The 20,673-nt window shown below is 48.7% G+C and overlaps 1 protein-coding gene across 2 annotated transcripts; it reads right to left on the reverse strand.

Moving 5' to 3' along the window:
• Window positions 1-1,167: 1,167 nt before the first annotated feature.
• Window positions 1,168-12,649, reverse strand: LOC101934755 (zinc finger protein RFP-like). Of its 2 annotated transcripts, none has more exons than XM_042845608.2 (7): window positions 11,291-11,739; window positions 8,986-9,081; window positions 7,516-7,746; window positions 7,184-7,206; window positions 6,337-6,452; window positions 4,701-4,760; window positions 1,168-2,553 (listed from the first exon to the last, which is right to left on the reverse strand). In XM_042845608.2, the coding sequence occupies exons 1-7, from the start codon at window positions 11,369-11,371 to the stop codon at window positions 2,042-2,044; spliced, it is 1,119 nt and encodes a 372-aa protein (XP_042701542.1). In that variant the 5' UTR covers window positions 11,372-11,739; the 3' UTR covers window positions 1,168-2,041. The 2 variants fall into 2 exon arrangements, with proteins under 2 accessions (XP_042701542.1, XP_005311631.2); XM_005311574.4 differs by lacking the exon at window positions 11,291-11,739 and adding an exon at window positions 12,018-12,649 and having other exon boundaries at window positions 1,169-2,553.
• Between the last annotated feature and the right edge of the window lie 8,024 nt (window positions 12,650-20,673).

Here is a 20,673-nt window from a genome sequence, read left to right on the forward strand (position 1 = left end):
TCCGCCCCCAGCTGCTTCTCCTCAACATAGCATCCCTTCCCTGGTGACCTGTAGGTCACACTTGGCAGTCCCTGGGTCTCCATTTTCCAGGCTCCCTGCTGGTGCAGTGCCTCCAGCTTCTCCCCAAACCTCCCAAATCCCAATTAATTAGTTTGGTGTCCCTGCCACCCCCCACATCTGTGTGTTCCCCAGCCCAACTGGTAATTAGAGCCCCAGACCCCACAGCACTTCTGTCTCTGACCCTCCATCAGTTCTGATCCTGCAGCCCTCTGTCTGTCCCTCAGGGACCCTCTGCTCCTCCTGATGCTTCAGGGGTTCTTCAATCCCTTCCCATTCCTAGGGCTGTTGGGAGGGAGGGGGCAGGAGTGTCATAGAGATGAGGTATTAGTGGTTGGGTGGACAGATGTTCTCCAGGGTCAAAGAGATGAGCCAGGGGGTAGGTAGATGAGAGTCCTGCATGATCACAGACACTAGGATGACTTAGGCTAGAGAAGGCCATTTTTTATTCTCAGTGGGCTGTTCCCACCATGTCTCAGTGCCACTGTCTGACTTCCTGCGCCATAGAGGACAGTGACAAACAGGCTGAAAAATCCTTGGGTCAATGAGATTGGCTTCTCTATAGGGTTACCATATTTCCACAATCAAAAAAGAGGACACTGGGGAGGGGAGGAGCCCTGCTCTAGCCCCGCCCCTGCCCTGCCCCGCCCCCATCCACTCCCTCCCACTTCCCACCCCCTGACTGCCCCCCTCAGAACCCCCAACCCCCTCGCTCCTTGTCCCCTGACTGCCCCCTCCTGAGAACCCCCCACCCTAACCACCCCCCTAAGACCCTACCTGTCCCCTGACTGCCACGACCCTTATCCACACCCCCACCCCATATTCACACCCCTGCCCCCAGACAGACCCCTGGGACACCCATGCCCTATCCAACTGCTCCCCGCCCCCTGACAGGACCCCCAGAACTCCTGACCCATCCAACCCCCTCTGCTCCCTGCCTGCCTCGACCCCCTCTCCACACCCCCGCCCCATATCCACACCCCCTCCCCCACACAGACCCCCAAGACTCCCACCCCCTATCCAACTGCTCCCCGCCCCCTGACAAGACCCCCAGAACTCCCAACCCATCTAACGCCCTCTGCTCCCTGCCTGTCCCAACCCTTCTCCACACCCCTGCCCCCCTGACAACTCCCCCCCAAACTCCTGACCCATCCAACCCCCCGTCCCTGTCCCCTGACCAGGGCCGGCTTTAGCAAGAGCCCAGGAATCGGGCTGCGCTCCAGCCAGGGTCGCGGGGCTTGGGGACGGACCGGCGTGCTCAGCCGGAACCGGGGCTGGCGCCCCGGGGCCCGAGCCGAGACAGGCTGGAGCCACTGGGGCCAGGGCCAGAGCCGCTGGGGCTGGAGCCGGGGGTTCTCGTCCAGAACTGGTGCCGGTGCCCTGGGGCCCAGGCCGGAGCCGCTCGGCCAGGGCCGGACTGGGCCGCGCCGTGCCTCCCTGGAGCCCTCCTTCTCACGTCCCCCCCCCGCCCTAGCTTACCCCCCCCCCGCCCCAGCTTACCTGTTGCTGCTGCCCGCCTGCCCCTGCTTGTTTTCAGACTTCCCGCGAATCAGATGTTCACGGGAAGCAGGGGAAGGGGAGGAGCAGGGGTCAAAGTGTTCAGGGGAGGGGAGGAGGGGGAAGACAGCTGCGGGGCTGGGGGCATGCTAAGGCTGCAGGGGATGGGGGGAGCCAGGAAGGGGCTTTGCCGCCAGTTTTCGATCTATAAAATAGCCGACCGGGGGGAAATCCCAGACATTTTTAGATTTTTAGAAATCCCCCCGGACGGCTATTTATAGACCGAAAAGCTGGACATGTCCAGGGAAATCCGGACGTATGGTAGCCCTATTCTCTATCTCAATCACCCCCAGACACCCCACAGAGCCTCCAGGGCAATAGAGACTGCAGGGTAGACAGGAGGCTTCCAGGGTCATAGAAAAAAGGAAGTGTGAGGCTAGAGAGGTTAATTTCACGTCCCCCGGGTATATCTCCTCCCCCACCCCTCTCAGGGACTAAGTCTGAGCTGGGATCCTCCCACCCAGAACCAGGGTCGGATTCTCTCTCCAGGGACCAAGGCCAGTGGGAAAGTGAACAGTGGGCTCTCGTCACCAGCATCGAAAAATGTCACCTGCCCCCGTTCACAGTCCAGACAAACCCGGATCCTCCTGGGGTCCCAGCTCACAGGTAGAGGGGTGCGTGGGGAAGTGAGAGCCTGGAACTGATCCCAGCACCGCTCCACAGCCCAGATTCCCTGCTCAGGGTTAGGGCTGATCCCTCCCTTCCTCATCACAGACTCTCTGGTCACCCCCACAGCCCAGTATCCCCTATTACCCACCTCCACCCCCCAGCAATGTCTCCCCGCGGTGAATCCCTCGCACCCCAGCACACAAATCTCAGTGTCAAATCTTTCAGGATTGTTGGGCAGATCCCATCGTGTGTCTTCCCATCTCACACTTTTCCGATCCTCAGACAGGATGAGCTGGGGATGAGCTGTGTCTGGATCCAGAGTCACATTCACTGCGGGGAGAGAGAAGCAGAGCGTTAGGGGCAAAGCTCAGCCATGGGGGAGGCTGGGACCTTTTCTCACACTCCCCAGCAGCCCTGTTCTGGCTGGGACAGTCCTGGACCCCAGGGAGCTGCCTCTGCCCTAGGTACCTGAGACTGAGCAGTTCCTCAGCCTCGGCAATGGGAGCCACTTTTGCATCTTCTTATTTGGCTATCGAGCAGTGGTTCTGAAACTGTTACAGGGGTTCTTGGGAAAAAAATTCCCTAATGGCAGAGAGAGCTGTCCATAGGGGCCCCGGGCAGCATGGGGCCAGCAGCCCAGAGCATTGGGGACTTCCAAGAGCTAAGCAGATCAAAGCAAGCATGTCTATCATACTGAGGAGATTTAAACTGCAAGACTCCTTATATTAAATAAAAAGGGAGGTGAATATTTTTTGCTGTTTTTAAAATTAAATAGGCTGCTAGTGCTGTTTTTAAATTATTGTGAAGAACGAGTTTAAGCTTTGTTGTAATGTGCATTGTTTGCCTGGACTGCTCAAGACCTGAATGTTTATGTAGGAGGAACTCTTTGAGTTTGCTTCTTAAATACCTTCATGCTGTTTCACTTCTGATACTCCTTGGTGTAACATAGGAGCCAGAGGCGCCAGTACGGGGGGGTGATGAGGGTTACGTGCTGCCCCCACGTCGGTGTGCCCCGCACATGGGTCCCTCCCCTTTTTTTCTGGCGGCCCCTGTGGGCCCCCCCACTTTTCCGGTGATGACCTCCAGGACCTGGGGTGCACGGGGGGCTTTGCCCCCACACCCGTTTTTTCTACTGGCGCCTCTGATAGGAGCCTTGTCTTATAACAGGCTTAATCAAAAATGATACAAGCTACAAAAGTGAGCTCTTGGAAGAGTGTTGCAATTTTCATAATGTAATAAAAATACTGTAACGATAAATAATAATTAATAAATAGTGTGTAATAAGCATGTCATAAAAACACATTTTATATTTCCAAGATCACTGCTTTTATAATTTATGCTGAGGTAAGGGGAAAAAATCTCTGGAAATATTCATTTTTAGGAGGGGGTTCACGAGACGTGACATTTCAGTGAAAGGGGTTCGCGGGTTGTTAAAGTTTGGGAACTCTGCTATAGAGGCAGTAGCTCCCTGTTCTGTACCTGGGGCTGCTTCATTCCCAGTGGCAGAGACACAGCAAAGAAGGCACAAAAAGCTTTGAATTAGGAGGATCCAGAGACGCAGGTACCAGCTTTGAACCGCAAAGGGAAGCTCCCTCCCAAAATTGCATCCTCCACTCCCAGGCCACGGACCAGAGATGAAGATGCAGCATTGGGGAAGAGCCAATGACTCCAGGCCAGTGAGCAGGAAGCAGGAGGTGGCATTGGGTGGGACAGCCCCTTCCCCAAACCATAGAGAAGGGAGGGCTGCAGGTGGCAGCACTAGAGAGACACCGACTCCCCAATCCACAAAGTAGCTCTAGTGGCAGAGCCCAGCCCTGCCCAAAGGAAAGGTAGGATCTGGAGAAGAGTCGGGGGCAGAGTCTCACCCCAGGTGAAAGGGAGAGGATGTGACAGCCGTGAGGAGAGAGCTGTCTCCACTGGCACTGATTACCCTGGATTGAATATTGAAAAGGCTTGTCCATGACAATATAAATTCTCAGATCACAATTAAGGGGTTCTGGAGCTGGGCAGGGAGAATGTGTCTGGTTACTGGTGTGGGGGACAGTTGTTTTCATGGGATTTTTCTGTTAATTGAAGGAAAATCTCCCCCAGGGCTCACTCTTGGTGTGTGATCCCAGAGATCCCCCCTTCCCTGCTCTAGCTCAGGTAGCAAAGAGTCTGGAGGGGGAAAGAATCACAGAGATTAGAGCACATGGTCTCTGATTTACAACGCCAGCCCAGGGAGCTGCTTCTCTGCCCCAAGTGCCTGAGCCCAAGCAGAAATGCCCTGGCAGTTCCTCCCCCTGGCTGCTGGAAGCTGCTGTGGGGGCTGCAGAAACTGCCTCTCTCCCCCTTTCCCAGCTGCATCTGGGGCTGCTCCTCAGAGGATTAGAGAGGAAGGTCTGAATCTGAAGTTGCAGGGAGGGGTAAATTTAGCTACAAGTACCTGTTTTCACAGGATTTTTCTCTTCATTGAATGGTAATCTCCAAAATCTCACCTAGTCTGTATGATCCCAGGGATTTCCCTCTTCTTGTCTCTACTTCAGAGGGCAGCACGTCTGGGGGCGGGAAAGGATAAAAGAGATGAGATTTCATGTTGTCGTATTTATACCGACATCCCCACTCTTAACTGTCATATCTCTGTTTTAATTATCAAAGAGAAACAGTTTGAGACAGAGACACCCCCAGATCTGTCTTTAAAAAGCTAATCTGAAACATTCTATTTTCTCTTTCATTCAGCCATCACAAATCAACAGAACTAGCATCCATTAAGTTCAAAGCCATCCAAGGAGATATGATGTGGAAGACAGATTTCCTGTTCCCTCATCCTCCAGACCCCAGTTGGTTTGTCTCATTCTCCTTTTGCATTTTGTCATAAATTAGACAGATCTTCCAAAGATTTTAGCATGAATGTAAGTTTACACACTTTGGTCAGTTTGAGATCTGGAATGCTGAGACTTTTCAAGGCCCTAATCCTGCATTGTAAGCTATTTTGTCTATTTACTCAGTATCTGTACAGAGCTCAGCACAGTGGGGCTCTCGTCCTTCATAGACTGAAATACAAATAACAAAATTCTTTACAGATGTGGAAATTGAGGCGGGGAGAGGATTGGCTCAATGGGCCTGATTCACCCCTGCACTGGTAAAGAGACAGAAGGGAAGCAATTTGTGGGTCTCCTATTCTTGGCTTCAGGGGCTAGCGCAGACCTTGGGATAGGCTATAGAAGTCCTGAGGTCTAGCTACAGTTGCACCCCTGTTTCACTGGCCCCTATATGGCTTTGACAGGAACAGAGTATCAGAGGCACAAATTTACCCTGGCCACACTCCTCTGTCCCTACTCCACCCCTCTCTCCTCTGCCCTGCCCTCAACAACTCCACTTTCCCCGCTCTCCCAGGAACACTCCTCCTGCCTATGTAACCCACACCTGCTTGGTGTGGTGCTCTGTCTCCCTCTAGTGGCATCTAGACCATCTAGAGATTGGTGAATCTGCTACAGTCATGTGGCTTTTAGCTCATCCAATAGAGACGCATACACTCAGCTTGAGAAATCCCAGGTTTGATCCCGATGACCAGGGTCAGTCAACATTACACCTGCAGCTGCTGTGGAGTAGGCACAAGAGGCTCCTGTTCTGGAGGGATTCTCCAAGGTGTGCACCTTCCCTACAAACCTCTTTGACCCTCACGACCTGCCAGAGCACAATGACAGACTGGGTCCACATTTCACAAGTGCCTTGAATTTAGGGTCTAAATTTTGGGTGCGACCTTTAGGCACTTGGAGTCTGGTTTTCAGTGGCATTGGGCACCTGCAGATCCTACTGACTCCAGCTGCAGCTGTGGATGCTAAACAGCGCTGGAGCGCATGCCCTGAAGTTCTGTAGTTGGGAGAGAGAAACTGAGGTATCCTAAATTTTGCTGTATTTTTACATTAATGATTGTACCAAAGCTGATAGAGTGAATCAATGTGAGAAATCCTCATGCCTGGGCTTCTGCGATGACATCTGCTTAGTTTGTCTACTTTCCACTTTTTATTACATAGATACATAACCTAATTATGATCAAAGGGCCAGAGCCCATCTCCTCCCACAGCCTCAGAGACACAGCCTCATTTCCCCTCCTAGATCCCTTCTTGGTACCTTTGAACTTCCTCAGAGTCTCTGTTACAGCAATATTTTTCTGGGCAAAATCCTTGAGTCTCTTTTCCAGCTCAGGAGAAATCTCCACTGGCTGCTGGAACATCCCCTTCTCACACCTGGAAAGAGAAAGAATTTCACGTTATTACATTTCATTTACTAACTCACTATAATTCCTTGCTACAGGAAGTTGCTGCTCTAAGGTGCCTGGAATTAAAATTCCTCCACTTCCCCCAGCCTCAGAGCAGGTGCAGAACAGGCCATGGCAGTACAACCTTCCCTCCAAAGGTCCCATTCATATTCTTCAACTCTGGCCTGGACAGAGCAGATCTGATGATAAAAGAGGAATCAAGTTTTGATGGCCAGTTCTCTCCTTGGTCTCCATGCACTAATACTGGTATGTTCCCATCTCCCGTGTGTGCATAGTGTTATGGGATCTTTCTTCAGGAACTAGACTGAGACCTCAGTTCCCTCCAAACCAGCTCATTCCACACACGTCTCCAAAGAGTCCTCAGGTGGTAAAGACTCTTGAGCACTGCTGACTGGTGCATGATTTTACCCAGTGCCCTGGGGGTGAAAGAACCATATTCCATCCCCAGAATCCTGAGGCAGCCTGTCCCCCACTAGAAAACATTTCAGATAAATTTTCCCCACTGAATAGATCATTCTAGAGGCTTGTATAACAGGATTTGAACCTCAGGATTAAGTTCATCAGAGAGATTAGTATCCAAATGTGACCCTGCACCACACATTTTACTGTAGAGCCCTGGGGAGATGTGGTGTTAATATGGTCTCCAAGCCCTTTCCCAACATCATAAAGCACAAGGGGGAGTGATTGAGAACCACATACCTGCTCAAGGTGCTTTTGAAATCCTAGAGGGGAGAGAGACAGAAAAACAATCTCAGTACCCACCTGCCACATTCTGGGGAAGCCAGAGAAGGGATTTTGCAGATATGGGGGAAAGAGGCACTGCCCTGGCCTCAGGGCCATGCACTGGCTGAGCTAATGTCATCTCTAACATAAATGAGTCTGTAACTCTTCAAAGAACAATAGGAATTCACATGTAACAATGCACACACTGAATTACACTGTGATCTCTGACAGCTGGACTCCTGTGCCCATGATTCAGGAGCTGTCCTGTCCCTGTGTTGGGATCTGGGATGTTTCTAACATAGTCTCACCTGCAGGAATTCACTGGCTGGCTTCTGACACTTCCCCTCCAGCTCACTGATCAACTCACTGAGACGGGAAATCTCCTCAGAGAATTTAGAGATATTTTCATTCTGTATCTTCACAATCTCCTTGTTCAGCTTCTCCAGCTGGGCCAGCAGGAGTTGCTCTTGTTCCTCCAGGAACTGCCGCAATTGCCGAAATTCAGACACAATCTTCTGCCTCTCGCTTTGCGTCTGTATCTGTTTAAAAAGAAAAGGAAAGGGCAGGCAAGGGACATAGTCTAGGATCCTTTCACAGATTGCTGAGTGTGCAAGAGAGAATTTTTTTTGCAAACTCTAGACGTCTGATACTTGACTATTCCCTGGGGTTTCTAGGGTGAGGATTTTCTAACACCCTCCTATTTGGCCCTGATACCTCTTAATGGGATGTTTCCATGTCTGACATGGCCAGAGCACTGTGTTATCAGAGGCCTGTGCCTATCATGATCCAGAGCAGCAGAAGGCAGAACTCAGCACTACATTGACAGAGATGCTAGGGAGAATGTGGGAAATGACTGCAGACTTGGGCAGACAACTCTGCATGAGACATAGTCAATTCCCCTCTGGGAGGAATTTTGTGAAAGCCGCAAGGGCTAGAAATTAACTCATTAATTGGAATGGGAGCTTAGATTCTGCAGAATAAGATGTTGTCCTGCTCAAGAGAGAGGGTTTCTAAGGCCCTGTCTATGTATGTGTGCGCACAGTAGGGTTACCATATTTTGTGCCTCCAAAAGGAGGACACTCCCCGGGGCCCCGGCCCTGCCCCCAGCCCCGCCCCAACTCCGCCCCTTCCCCAAAGTCTCCGCCCCCTCCCCTGCTTCCCGCGAACATTTGATTCGCGGGAAGCCTGAAGCAGGTAAGGGTGGTATGGGGGGAGGAGGCGCGGCCCAGTCTGAGTTGGCTCGGGCCCTGGGGTGCCGGCCCCGGGCCCGGCCTCCGGCCGAGCACCCCCGGCCCGCCCAGCACCGCCGTCCCGTCCCCCGAGCCCCCGGCTCGGCCCGGCCCCGCACTGCCGGCCCGGCCCCCAAGCCCCCGGCCCGGCCCCGCTCCGCCGGCCCGGCCCCGCTCCGCCGGCCCGGCCCGGCACCGCACCGCCGGCCCGTCCCCCGAGCCCCCGGCTCGGCACCGCACCGCCGGCCCGTCCCCCAAGCCCCCGGCTCGGCACCGCCGACCGCGGGCCCCGCATGTCCCGATTTTCCCGGACATGTCTGGCTTTTTGGGATTTCCCCCCGGACAGGGATTTGGAGCCCAAAAAGCCGGACATGTCCGGGAAAATCCGGACGTATGGTAACCCTAGCGCACAGACATGAATCAAACACAGTAATCTGTGATCATGAAGAAACAGAAAGAAGCCCACATTCCCTGAGGCCACAGAGGAATCTGTCTCCAAACAGACCTCCCACTGCAAGTCCCTGCAGGTTAATAACAATGGACACCTACCAGATACTCCTGGAATTGCTCCTCTCCAGTCACTTTAAATCCCAGGAGCTTTTCTCTCTCTTTCCTTAGCGTCCTCAAACGGGCCTGGATCTTTTCCTGAAGGAACAGAAATGTTATGGTTGTTTATATTTTGAGGGCTGAGAGTGTTTGCAGCGGGGTGGGTTGAGTTGTTTTTCCACCAGAGACGCTGTAGATGACTGTTGGCCCTACTAGGTATATGACAGCAGGAACACCAAGGAGATTAAACTAATTGAGACAGGGAGTGTTTTATATTCAGTCTTTGGAATTATTTGTCCTCTTTTCCCCTTGGGTTAAACCAGCAGGAAACTGGAGTCACATGGTGGTGAATCAATAAACCCATTTTTGAGACAGTTTAACTTACAAAGTGATATAAATCCAAGAAGGCATCAGGGCTAGAAATATGGGCTGGGATACTCAAAGGAGCCCAACTCCCATTGAACTTCAGCCCTGAACTTCTGGGGATGGCACTGGTTGGACAGAACTGGTCTAAGCATTAGGACAAACTGCATTAGCCATGCTGATTTGTGTTAGGAATAGTTGGGGTTTGACAAAGTGTGGTCCTAAACACTCTCATTTGTAATGCCTTCTGGGTAGCTAGCCTCCAAAGCAAAGTGCCCAGAAGCAGTGGATTTTGGAAGAATCCAAAAGGCTGCATGGTGGGACTAATGGAACCACCTTGGTTGGTCTTCCCACATACAGAATAAAACAGCTCAGACTGATACAGGTCAGCACCACCCAGTCGTCAGTTCTGCTGAAATTCAGTCTAATCCCAATGGTATTTGGCATGGACCTATGCTATCTGGAGCCCTTTTGTGTGCGGACTCAAGGTCCACACAGTATTTAGGTCAGTGAACCCCACTAGTGCAGGCTGTCACCTGGGTTTAACCACTCAGGGAGCAGGAATTCAGAATCCCAGTGGGAAACCTCAGTATCCTAATGAACTTGGGACCTTTCTCAAGGGTTCTTTATAGCCTTTATTAATTACAGCCTAGTGGTTAGGGCACTGGTCTGGGACTTAGGAGATGTGGGGTATCTTCCTGGGTCTGCTGCTGGGTGACCCTGGGCAAGTCACTGTCCATCTCTGTGCTTCTGTTTCCCCTTCCCACCCTTTGTCTTGTCTATTTAGTCTGAAAATTCCTCAGGGAAACCCTCACTGTGTTTTGTGATGCCAGATCTTTTTTGAGGTCTATAGTGGATACTGTGATGCAAATAATATTAACAATAATAAATATTGTGATACTGTGACACTGGGCCCGCAAGGGTTAAACAACCAGCAGGCTAAATGACCCAAATTCAACCTTTAAAAAGATACTAGAAAAATATAGAAATGGTAATCAGGGCCATTTCTTGTGGATAGTTATCAAAGCCATGTTAGTAGACCAGAGTGTTTGAAATGTAAGTCTGTATTGTTAGAGAATTAGAAGTAAATGCTAACTATATTTGTCTGTGCTTACCTTTATCTGTTAGAAGCTTCACAATATGATTTTATTAGCTGGTGGATACAAAACTTCTTTTCCTGGCTGTTACTATGATCTATTGAGTCAGAGATCAAAGGGATGGGGCCTCAGGGTGGAGTGCAGGTGGGGCCATGGCCCAAGCATCTGCGCTCTCAAAGGCAGCAGGTCAGCAGCTGTTTGGGGAGGCTTAGCCTCCCCTGGCCTATTATACCCGCTGCCCATGCATTTAGATGAAAATTGGGTGTAATAACATCATTGTCTTTATTTCTCTTTAAAGTTTGTAGCAAACTACCTTTGAATAGTTAATAGCCTTATGTTAATCAATGCAACTAATTACCTGTGTACACATAGGAAATGGGAGGTTTTACGTCAAAGGACAATGTACATTACTTATTCTTCACCCAAGGAATCCCTGCTGGGTTAACTGCTATCAAGAAGCTATGGCAGCCTGCCAGAGATCTATAAAAGACTCTAGGGCCCCAATCCTTTCATCTCAAGTCTGCTTGGACTTTACCATGGGAAGTTTTGCGTTGCAAGACTGAGCTACAGCTACAGCCTGGCTTACCCTGCTATTTCTCATGGAAGAATTTAAACACTCTACACAGGGATTGCCTATTGAACAATAACCTTTGGAACTGATTCTGAAAGAACTTTTTATAAGTCAACAGCTCACCACCTCTACTATGAAACTGACCTAGGAACATCTGCACGTATAATGATCTTTAATCACAACACTCTGTCTCTTTTTTTTTTCAATTAATCTTAGATTAGTTAATAAGAATTGGCTATAAGGGTGTATTTGGGTAAGATCTGAAATATTCATTGACCTGGTGCGTGATGTGTCTGATCCCTTGGGATTGGTAGAAGTTTCTTATACGATGAATAAGATCTTCAGTGATCCTCATCATATTTGACTTGGATGTCTGGGTGGGAGCCCAAGGCTGGATTGCTTTAAGGGAACTGTATTTTTGGCTTCTGGGTAACCAGTAAGATATTGTAGAAGCTGTTTTGTTGCTGGATTGGTAAATTTAATTATTAGAAATAACCACTAGTTTTGAGGATCGTCTGCCTCATTCTTTGCAGTTTGCCCTGATTAAGCAATCTCAGTGCGGTTCCCCCAACAACCACGCTCACAGATAGAAATCAGTAATAACAACAACAGCTTGTAACATCCCATTCTCCACTCTGAAGGCAACTCTCTCACATAGATTGCAGCTCATGTGATTTAAACCTCACTGGTCATTTAACAGTTCCAGTTGGGCTGTAAGATTCCTTATCTCACCAGTGGGAACTGGTCTCAAAATTGCTTCCAAGCTTCCCAGAGAAATGTTTCCCACATCTGTGATCTTTAATGCCTCTGTTTTTGTCTCTTTTGCCACCTTGTCCTGTACATTTCTTTTCATATAATTTTTCATACAGTGAAGGCTTTACAGAGCTGCAGTTACATCAATAGCTGTGGAAGAGAAAACTTAAATGTGACCTCCAAGTTGTGATGAAATTAACCAGTAATTAAAATCCTATTAGAATGAATTAGACTGGACAGTGATTACCTACCTTGTACTCCTGGGCAGCCTCCTCTATGGGAACCACAGTGTGAGCTTTGTGCATCCGGGATCTGTCACACACCAAACAGATGGGGGTTTGATCCTCTTCACAGAACAGTTTGAGAGGCTCCTGGTGTTCCACACACACTCTCTCACCTCCTGCAGCCTTCATTACCTGTAAATTCAGTTGTTTGACTATTTTTAAGACATTTGCCAACTGCCTGTTTGGCCTGAGGTTTCTCTGTTGCACAGTTTCTCTGCACTGGGGGCAGGAGGCGGCTGTATTGGATCCCTCCCAGCACTGGGTGATGCAGGCTCGACAGAAATTGTGTCCGCAGTCTATAATCACTGGGTCTTTAAAATCCTCCAGACAGATGGGACAAGTAGCTTCATACTGGAGACTTCCCACGGGGTTCTCTGAAGCCATGGCTCCCTATTGACAGTGTAACAGGGTTAGTTTCACTTTTATGAGCTCAGAAATATGCCCAGCCTGCAACAATAACTGCGTGTTTCCCTTCCTGGAACTGACTCATGCTGTTTGCTGAGCTGGAAAGTGCCAGTTATTGACATTCCAGCCTTCGAGGCTTTTGTGAAAAATGTACCATAAGGCTCCGATCCTGCAACCAACCCCTCTGCTGATGGGTCTCTGGAGCTTTACCTGTGCATCAGTGCCCAGCTGTAATGCTGAGCTTGCAGGAGCAGGGTTTGTTTGTCTAAGGAGTGATACTAAAGTCACAAGTTAAAATCTGGGTTAAGTTGGAATCAGTGTTTCACAGGCCTGACTCTCATTTACACTAAGGTCTGATCTACTTTTGAAAATTAGGTTGTCATAACTACATCACTCAGGGGTGTGGAAAAGCCGATCTACGACCCCATGTCCCCCTAGTCCCCTAGGATGATGGAAGAATTTTCCCCATCAACCTAGCTAGCACCTCTTGGGGAGTTGGATTACCTACACTGATGGGAGAATTCCTCCTCTTGGCATAAGTAGTGTGTACACTGAAATGCTGCAGCAGCACTGCTGTGCCACTATAGCATTTTAAGTGTAGACAAGCCCTACGGCTACTTTCGCAGTGTAAAGGGGCTGATGTGTAGTGTGGCTGATGTGATTAGGTTCACACTATCAGAGGTTCGTTCACCTGCACATCTACTGTCATAACTATAAAGGGAAGGGTAACAGCTGTCCTGTGTACAGTACTATAAAATCCCTCCTGGCCAGAGACTCCAAAATCCTTTTCCCTGTAAAGGGTTAAGAAGCTCAGGTAACCTGACTGGCATCTGACCCAAAGGACCAATAAGGGGACAAGATACTTTCAAATCTTGGGGGGGGAAGGCTTTTGTTTGTGTTCTTTGTTTGGGAGTGCGTTCGCTCTTGGGACTGAGAGGGACCAGACATCAATCCACATCTTTCTAAACAAGTCTCTCCTATTTCAAACTTGTAAGTAAATAGCCAGGCAAGGCGTGTTAGTTTTCCTTTGTTTTCTCAACTTGTAAATGTACCTTTTACTAGAGTGTTTATCTTTGTTTGCTGTACTTTGAACCTAAGACTAGAGGGGAGTCCTCTGAGCTCTTTAAGTTTGATTACCCTGTAAGGTTAATTTCCATACTGATTTTACAGAGATGATTTTTACCTTTTTCTTTAATTAAAAGCCTTCTTTTTAAGAACCTAATTGATTTTTCCTTGTTTTAGATCCAAGGGGTTTGGATCTTGATTCACCAGGAGTTGGTGGGAGGAAGGAGGGGGAATGGTTAATTTCTCCTTGTTTTAGATCCAAGAGGGGTTGGAACTGTATTCACCAGGAGTTGGTGGGAGGAAGGAGGGGGGATGGTTAATTTCTCCTTGTTTTAAGATCCAAGGGGTTTGTATCTGTATTCACCAGGGAACTGGTGAAGGTTTCTCAAGGCTTCCCAGGGAGGGAATCCATTGGGAATGGTGGCAGCGGACCAGAGCTAAGCTGGTAGTTAAGCTTAGAAGTTTTCATGCAGGCCCCTACATTTGTACCCTAAAGTTCAAAGTGGGGATACAGCCTTGACATCTACCAATGTGATATATGCCATCATGTGCCAGCAATGCCCCTCTGTCATGTACATTGGCCAAATCGGACAGTCTCTACGTAAAAGAATAAATGAACACAAATCAGACGTCAAGAATTATAACATTCAAAAACCAGTTGGAGAACACTTCAATCTCCCTGGCCACTCGATTACAGACCTAAAAGTCGCAATATTACAACAAAAACACTTCAAAAACAGACTCCAACGAGAGACTGCTGAATTGGAATTAATTTGGAAATTGGACACCATTAAATTAGGCTTGAATAAAGACTGGGAGTGGATGGGCCATTACACAAAGTAAAACTATTTCCCCATGTTCTCCCCCCACCACCACCACCACAGTTCCTCACATCTCCTTGTCAATTGCTGGAAATGGGCCATTTTCATTACCACTACAAACAGTTCTTTTTTTCTCTCCTGCTGATAATAGCTCACCTTAACTGATCACTCTCCTTATAGTGTTCACTTATCCTTCAATACAAAATGTAATTTCAATTTATACAGACTTGACATATGACTCTGTAACTTATGTATTGCCAAAGTTGTACTATTAGTCAACTAGATAAACAACATTTTATCCCAAATCTTATGTATAAATTGTCCTTGTGCTGGTTGATAATTCCATTCAAAGAACATGTCAGTTGAAAGGTATAGTATTCCTTTTAGTCCTTGATCTTGTTTTTATTTATTATTGCACCCAGATCACTATTATCATTGCATTTGGAGTTTGCATAGGCAAGTTTGAGTTTAGTTCCAATATAACATTCTGTTTCACCTTGATTATTCTTGTTTCTTGTTGCACTGGAACAGTCCGTGGTTTGGTTTGAAGTGCAGTATTAAGTCATTAATACTGCATCAGTGTTCTTCTTTGGCGGCAGGTCCTTCCCTCTGAGAGGGACCGAGGGACCCGCCGCCGAATTGCCGCCGAAGAGTCTGATGTGCCGCCCCTTCCCCTTGGCCGCCCCAACCACCTGCTTGTTGAGCTGGTGCCTGGAGCCGGCCCTGAGTCTATCCATAATATAGTGTGGCCTGTTCATTGGTTACATAAATTGTGTTCTGGTACAGCATATAATAGGAGCATAACCTGATCTCCAATTTAATTAAGTATTTTCTTTTTGGCTTTTATCAAACTAGGCTTTTGTCTTCTGTTTGGATTTTCCCACTTTAACAGCTGCCTGCAAGTGAATCTGATTTTAATTTTTTTGTAATGCTTGCAGAGAGATTTCCAAGTTAATTCCCTCTGGCTGTGTGCCACTGGTATACCACAAAAGATGCTCTGGCATTCACATAATTCACCAAATCATCCCCTCAAAGGTTATATGATCTGTTGAAGCAGCTGGAGTTGTCCTGAGTGTCATTTAAATGATTGGAATCAGGGTGTCCCAATTGCATCCATTGGCATCTACCAGTTTCCGCAACCTTAGTTTGATGGTATGATTTGTTTGTTCTTCCATCCCTTACAATTGAGGCCATTAGGGAATACACAATTTTGTTTCACTTCCAACAACTGTAAACATCTTTGGAACATTTGTCCAGTAAAATGTGTCAGACTCTATCTTAGTGAGGAGTTTCCAATGACAGAAGACTTGCTCCAACAAGATCTTTGTTGTGGCTAAAGCAGCACTTGCCTTAAGGGAAAATAACTTCAGCCATTGAGAATGGATCAATAACAACAAGAAAGTATTGGTTTTCCCTGATCATAGTGTGACGGGTTCTCCCAGGGGTGTCACCTGGAACTGGGGTACTACTGAGCCCCCCGACCCACCAGTCTGGGCTCCCTTTACACTGTGACCAGCCTGCCAAGCCCTCTCCCAAGCTCCACCACTTTCACCAGCACACATACAAGTAAGGGCACACCTATAAATCTGCAGTTATATGCAGATTCTGTGATCAGCTCTGCATGGGGAAGCTCCAGCTAGGGAACTTCCCAGCTACTCAGGCACATTTGGAGTGTAAACCCAAGATTATACTGTCATGCGCTGCACAGGGAATTTTACAGGGCAAGCTCATGAAATTTGCCCCCTCCTTCAATGTGGAGAAGAATACACAACAGCTTTCTGCCCCGAGTTATGACTCCCATACACTGGTTTTAGACAAAGCAAAAACAAGTTTATTAACTACACAAGGTAGATTTTAAATTATTATAAGGGATAGCAAAAGCAGATTACCCAGCAAATAAACAAAAAAATGCCATCTAAGCTTAATATACTCAAGAGATTGGATATGAATAGCAGATCCTCACCTAAGTGATGATACAAGCAAGCTGAAGATTCTTAAGGGGCCAGCTGCACTTGCTTAAAGCTTAAAATCCCCAGGTGTTCCATTCACAGGCTAAAAATCCTTCTAGCCTGGGTCCAGCACTCCCCCCAGTTCAGTTCAGTCTTTGTTCCTCAGGTGTTTTCAGGAGTCTCTTTGGGTGGGGAGTCAGTGAAGAACCATGATAACGTTCTTAAATAGCTTGTGCATATGGTGGCAATCCTTTGTTTCAAAGCTTGGTTCCCATGCCAGTCAGTGGAAAAACACTGATATCCCAAGATGGAGACCAGCACAGGTGACCTGGTCACATGTCCCTGTAGTGTTACAGCAGCCATCAGTCTGAGGCTGTCGGCAGCAGCCTCAGGAAGGATCTACAGGTAGGAGATAAGATTCTTCTAAGGTCTGTTGTTCTCGCTAATGGCTCATTAACTTGAATGGGCCCTTCCCAGCCAGCCATCTATACTGAGAGCCTTTTGCCTAGTGGGTGTTACCCAGGTGTAACTACATAGAATCATAGAATCATAGAATATCAGAGTTGGAAGGGACCTCAAGAGGTCATCTAGTCCAACCCCCTGCTCAAAGCAGGACCAATTCCCAGCTAAATCATCCCAGCCAGGGCTTTGTCAAGCCGGGCCTTAAAAACCTCCAAGGAAGGAGACTCCACCACCTCCCTAGGTAACGCATTCCAGTGTTTCACCACCCTCCTAGTGAAATAATTTTTCCTGATATCCAACCTGGACTTCCCCCACCGCAACTTGAGACCATTGCTCCTTGTTCTGTCCTCTGCCACCACTGAGAACAGCCGAGCTCCATCCTCTTTGGAACCCCCCTTCAGGTAGTTGAAGGCTGCTATCAAATCCCCCCTCATTCTTCTCTTCTGGAGACTAAACAATCCCAGTTCTCTCAGCCTCTCCTCATAAGTCATGTGCTCCAGACCCCTAATCATTTTTGTTGCCCTCCGCTGGACTCTTTCCAATTTTTCCACATCCTTCTTGTAGTGTGGGGCCCAAAACTGGACACAGTATTCCAGATGAGGCCTCACCAATGTCGAATAAAGGGGAACGATCACGTTCCTCGATCTGCAGGCAATGCCCCTACTTATACAGCCCAAAATGCCGTTAGCCTTCTTGGCAACAAGAGCACACTGTTGACTCATATCCAGCTTCTCGTCCACTGTGACCCCTAGGTCCTTTTCAGCAGAACTGCTACCTAGCCATTCGGTCCCTAGTCTGTAGCAGTGCATGGGATTCTTCCGTCCTAAGTGCAGGACTCTGCACTTGTCCTTGTTGAACCTCATCAGGTTTTTTTCTGCCCAATCCTCTAATTTGTCTAGGTCCCTCTGTATCCGATCCCTACCCTCTAGTGTATCTACCACGCCTCCTAGTTTAGTGTCATCTGCAAACTTGCTGAGAGTGCAGTCCACACCATCCTCCAGATCATTAATAAAGATATTAAACAAAACCGGCCCCAGGACCAACCCTTGGGGCACTCCACTTGAAACCGGCTGCCAACTAGACATGGAGCCATTGATCACTACCCGTTGAGCCCGACGATCTAGCCAGCTTTCTATCCACCTTACAGTCCATTCATCCAGCCCATACTTCTTTAACTTGGTGGCAAGAATACTGTGGGAGACAGTATCAAAAGCTTTGCTAAAGTCAAGAAATAACACATCCACTGCTTTCCCCTCATCCACAGAGCCAGTTATCTCATCATAGAAGGCAATTAGGTTAGTCAGGCACGACTTCCCCTTCGTGAATCCATGCTGACTGTTCCTGATCACTTTCCTTTCCTCTAAATGTTTCATAATTGATTCCTTGAGGACCTGCTCCATAATTTTTCCAGGGACTGAGGTGAGGCTGACTGGCCTGTAGTTCCCCGGATCCTCCTTCTTCCCTTTTTTAAAGATGGGCACTACATTAGCCTTTTTCCAGTCATCTGGGACCTCCCCCGATCGCCATGAGTTTTCAAAAATAATGGCTAATGGCTCTGCAATCTCACCCGCCAACTCCTTTAGCACCCTCGGATGCAGCGCATCCGGCCCCATGGACTTGTGCACGTCCAGTTTTTCTAAATAGTCCCGAACCACTTGTTTCTCCACAGAGGGCTGGTCACCTTCTCCCCATGCTGTACTGCCCAGTGCAGCAATCTGGGAGCTGACCTTGTGCGTGAAGACAGAGGCAAAAAAATCATTGAGTACATTAGCTTTTTCCACATCCTCGGTCACTAGGTTGCCTCCCTCATTCAGTAAGGGGCCCACACTTTCCTTGATTTTCTTCTTGTTGCTAACATACCTGAAGAAACCCTTCTTGTTACTCTTAACATCTCTTGCTAACTGCAACTCCAAGTGTGATTTGGTCTTCCTGATTTCACTCCTGCACGCCTGAGCAATATTTTTATACTCCTCCCTGGTCATTTGTCCAATCTTCCACTTCTTATAAGCCTCTTTTTTGCGTTTAAGATCAGCAAGGATTTCACTGTTTAGCCAAGCTGGTCGCCTGCCATATTTACTATTCTTTCTACACATCGGGATGGTTTGTTCCTGCAACCTCAATAAGGATTCTTTAAAATACAGCCAGCTCTCCTGGACCCCTTTGCCCTTCATGTTATTCTCCCAGGGGATCCTGCCCATCTGTTCCCTGAGGGAGTCAAAGTCTGCTTTTCTGAAGTCCAGGGTCCATATTCTGCTGCTCTCCTTTCTTCCTTGTGTCAGGATCCTGAACTCGACCATCTCATGGTCACTGCCTCCCAGGTTCCCATCCACTTTTGCTTCCCCTACTAGTTCTTCCCTGTTTGTGAGCAGCAGGTCAAGAAAAGCTCTGCCCCTAGTTGGTTCCTCCAGCACTTGCACCAGGAAATTGTCCCCTACGCTTTCCAAAAATTTCCTGGATTGCCTGTGCACCGCTGTATTGCTCTCCCAGCAGATATCAGGGTGATTAAAGTCTCCCATGAGAACCAGGGCCTGCGATCTAGCAACTTCTGCTAGTTGCCAGAAGAAAGCCTCGTCCACCTCATCCCCCTGGTCTGGTGGTCTATAGCAGACTCCAACCACGACATCACCCTTGCTGCTCCCACTTCTCAACTTTATCCAGAGACTCTCAGGTTTTTCTGCAGTATCATACCGGAGCTCTGAGCAGTCATACTCCTCTCTTACATACAATGCAACTCCCCCACCTTTTCTGCCCTGCCTGTCCTTCCTGAACAGTTTATATCCATCCATGACAGTACTCCAGTCATGTGAGTTATCCCACCAAGTCTCTGTTATTCCAATCACATCATAGTTCCCTGACTGTGCCAGGACTTCCAGTTCTCCCTGCTTGTTTCCCAGGCTTCTTGCATTTGTGTATAGGCACTTAAGATAACTCAATGATCGTCCCTCTTTCTCAGCATGAGACAGGAGTCCTCCCCTCTTGCGCTCTCCTGCTTGTGCTTCCTCCCAGGATCCCATTTCCCCACTTACCTCAGGGCTTTGGTCTCCTTCCCCCGGTGAACCTAGTTTAAAGCCCTCCTCACTAGGTTAGCCAGCCTGCTGGCGAAGATGCTCTTCCCTCTCTTCGTTAGGTGGAGCCCGTCTCTGCCTAGAACTCCTTCTTCTTGGAACACCATCCCATGGTCGAAGAATCCAAAGCCTTCTCTCCGACACCACCTGCGTAGCCATTCGTTGACTTCCACGATTCGACGGTCTCTACCCCGGCCTTTTCCTTGCACAGGGAGGATGGACGAGAACACCACTTGCGCCTCAAACTCCTTTATCCTTCTTCCCAGAGCCACGTAGTCTGCAGTGATCCGCTCAAGGTCATTCTTGGCAGTATCATTGGTGCCCACGTGGAGAAGCAGGAAGGGGTAGCGATCCGAGGGCTTGATGAGTCTCGGCAGTCTCTCCGTCACATCGTGTATCCTAGCTCCTGGCAAGCAGCAGACCTCTCGGTTTTCCCGGTCGGGGCGGCAGATAGATGACTCAGTCCCCCTGAGGAGGGAGTCCCCGACCACCACCACCCTCCTCCTCCTCTTGGGAGTGGTGGTCGTGGAACCCCCATCCCTAGGACAGTGCATCTTTTGCCTTCCAATCGGTGGAGTCTCCTTCTGCTCCCTTCCCTCAGATGGGCCATCTAGTCCACTCTCCGCATTAGCACCTGTAGAGAGAACATGGAAACGATTGCTCACCTGTATCTCCATTGCTGGTGCATGGACGCTCCTCTTTCTTCTTCTGGAGGTCACATGCTGCCAAACCTCCTCACAATCCTTCTGTCCCTGCTGCGCCTGCTCTGAATCTTCAGAACATTGTGGCCGTAGAAGCATCTCCTGACGTCTGTCCAGGAAATCTTCATTTTCCCTTATGCAACGCAGAGTCGATA

Source organism: Chrysemys picta, chromosome 12, assembly GCF_011386835.1.
Source record: "Chrysemys picta bellii isolate R12L10 chromosome 12, ASM1138683v2, whole genome shotgun sequence".
NCBI classification, from domain to species: domain Eukaryota; kingdom Metazoa; phylum Chordata; order Testudines; family Emydidae; genus Chrysemys; species Chrysemys picta.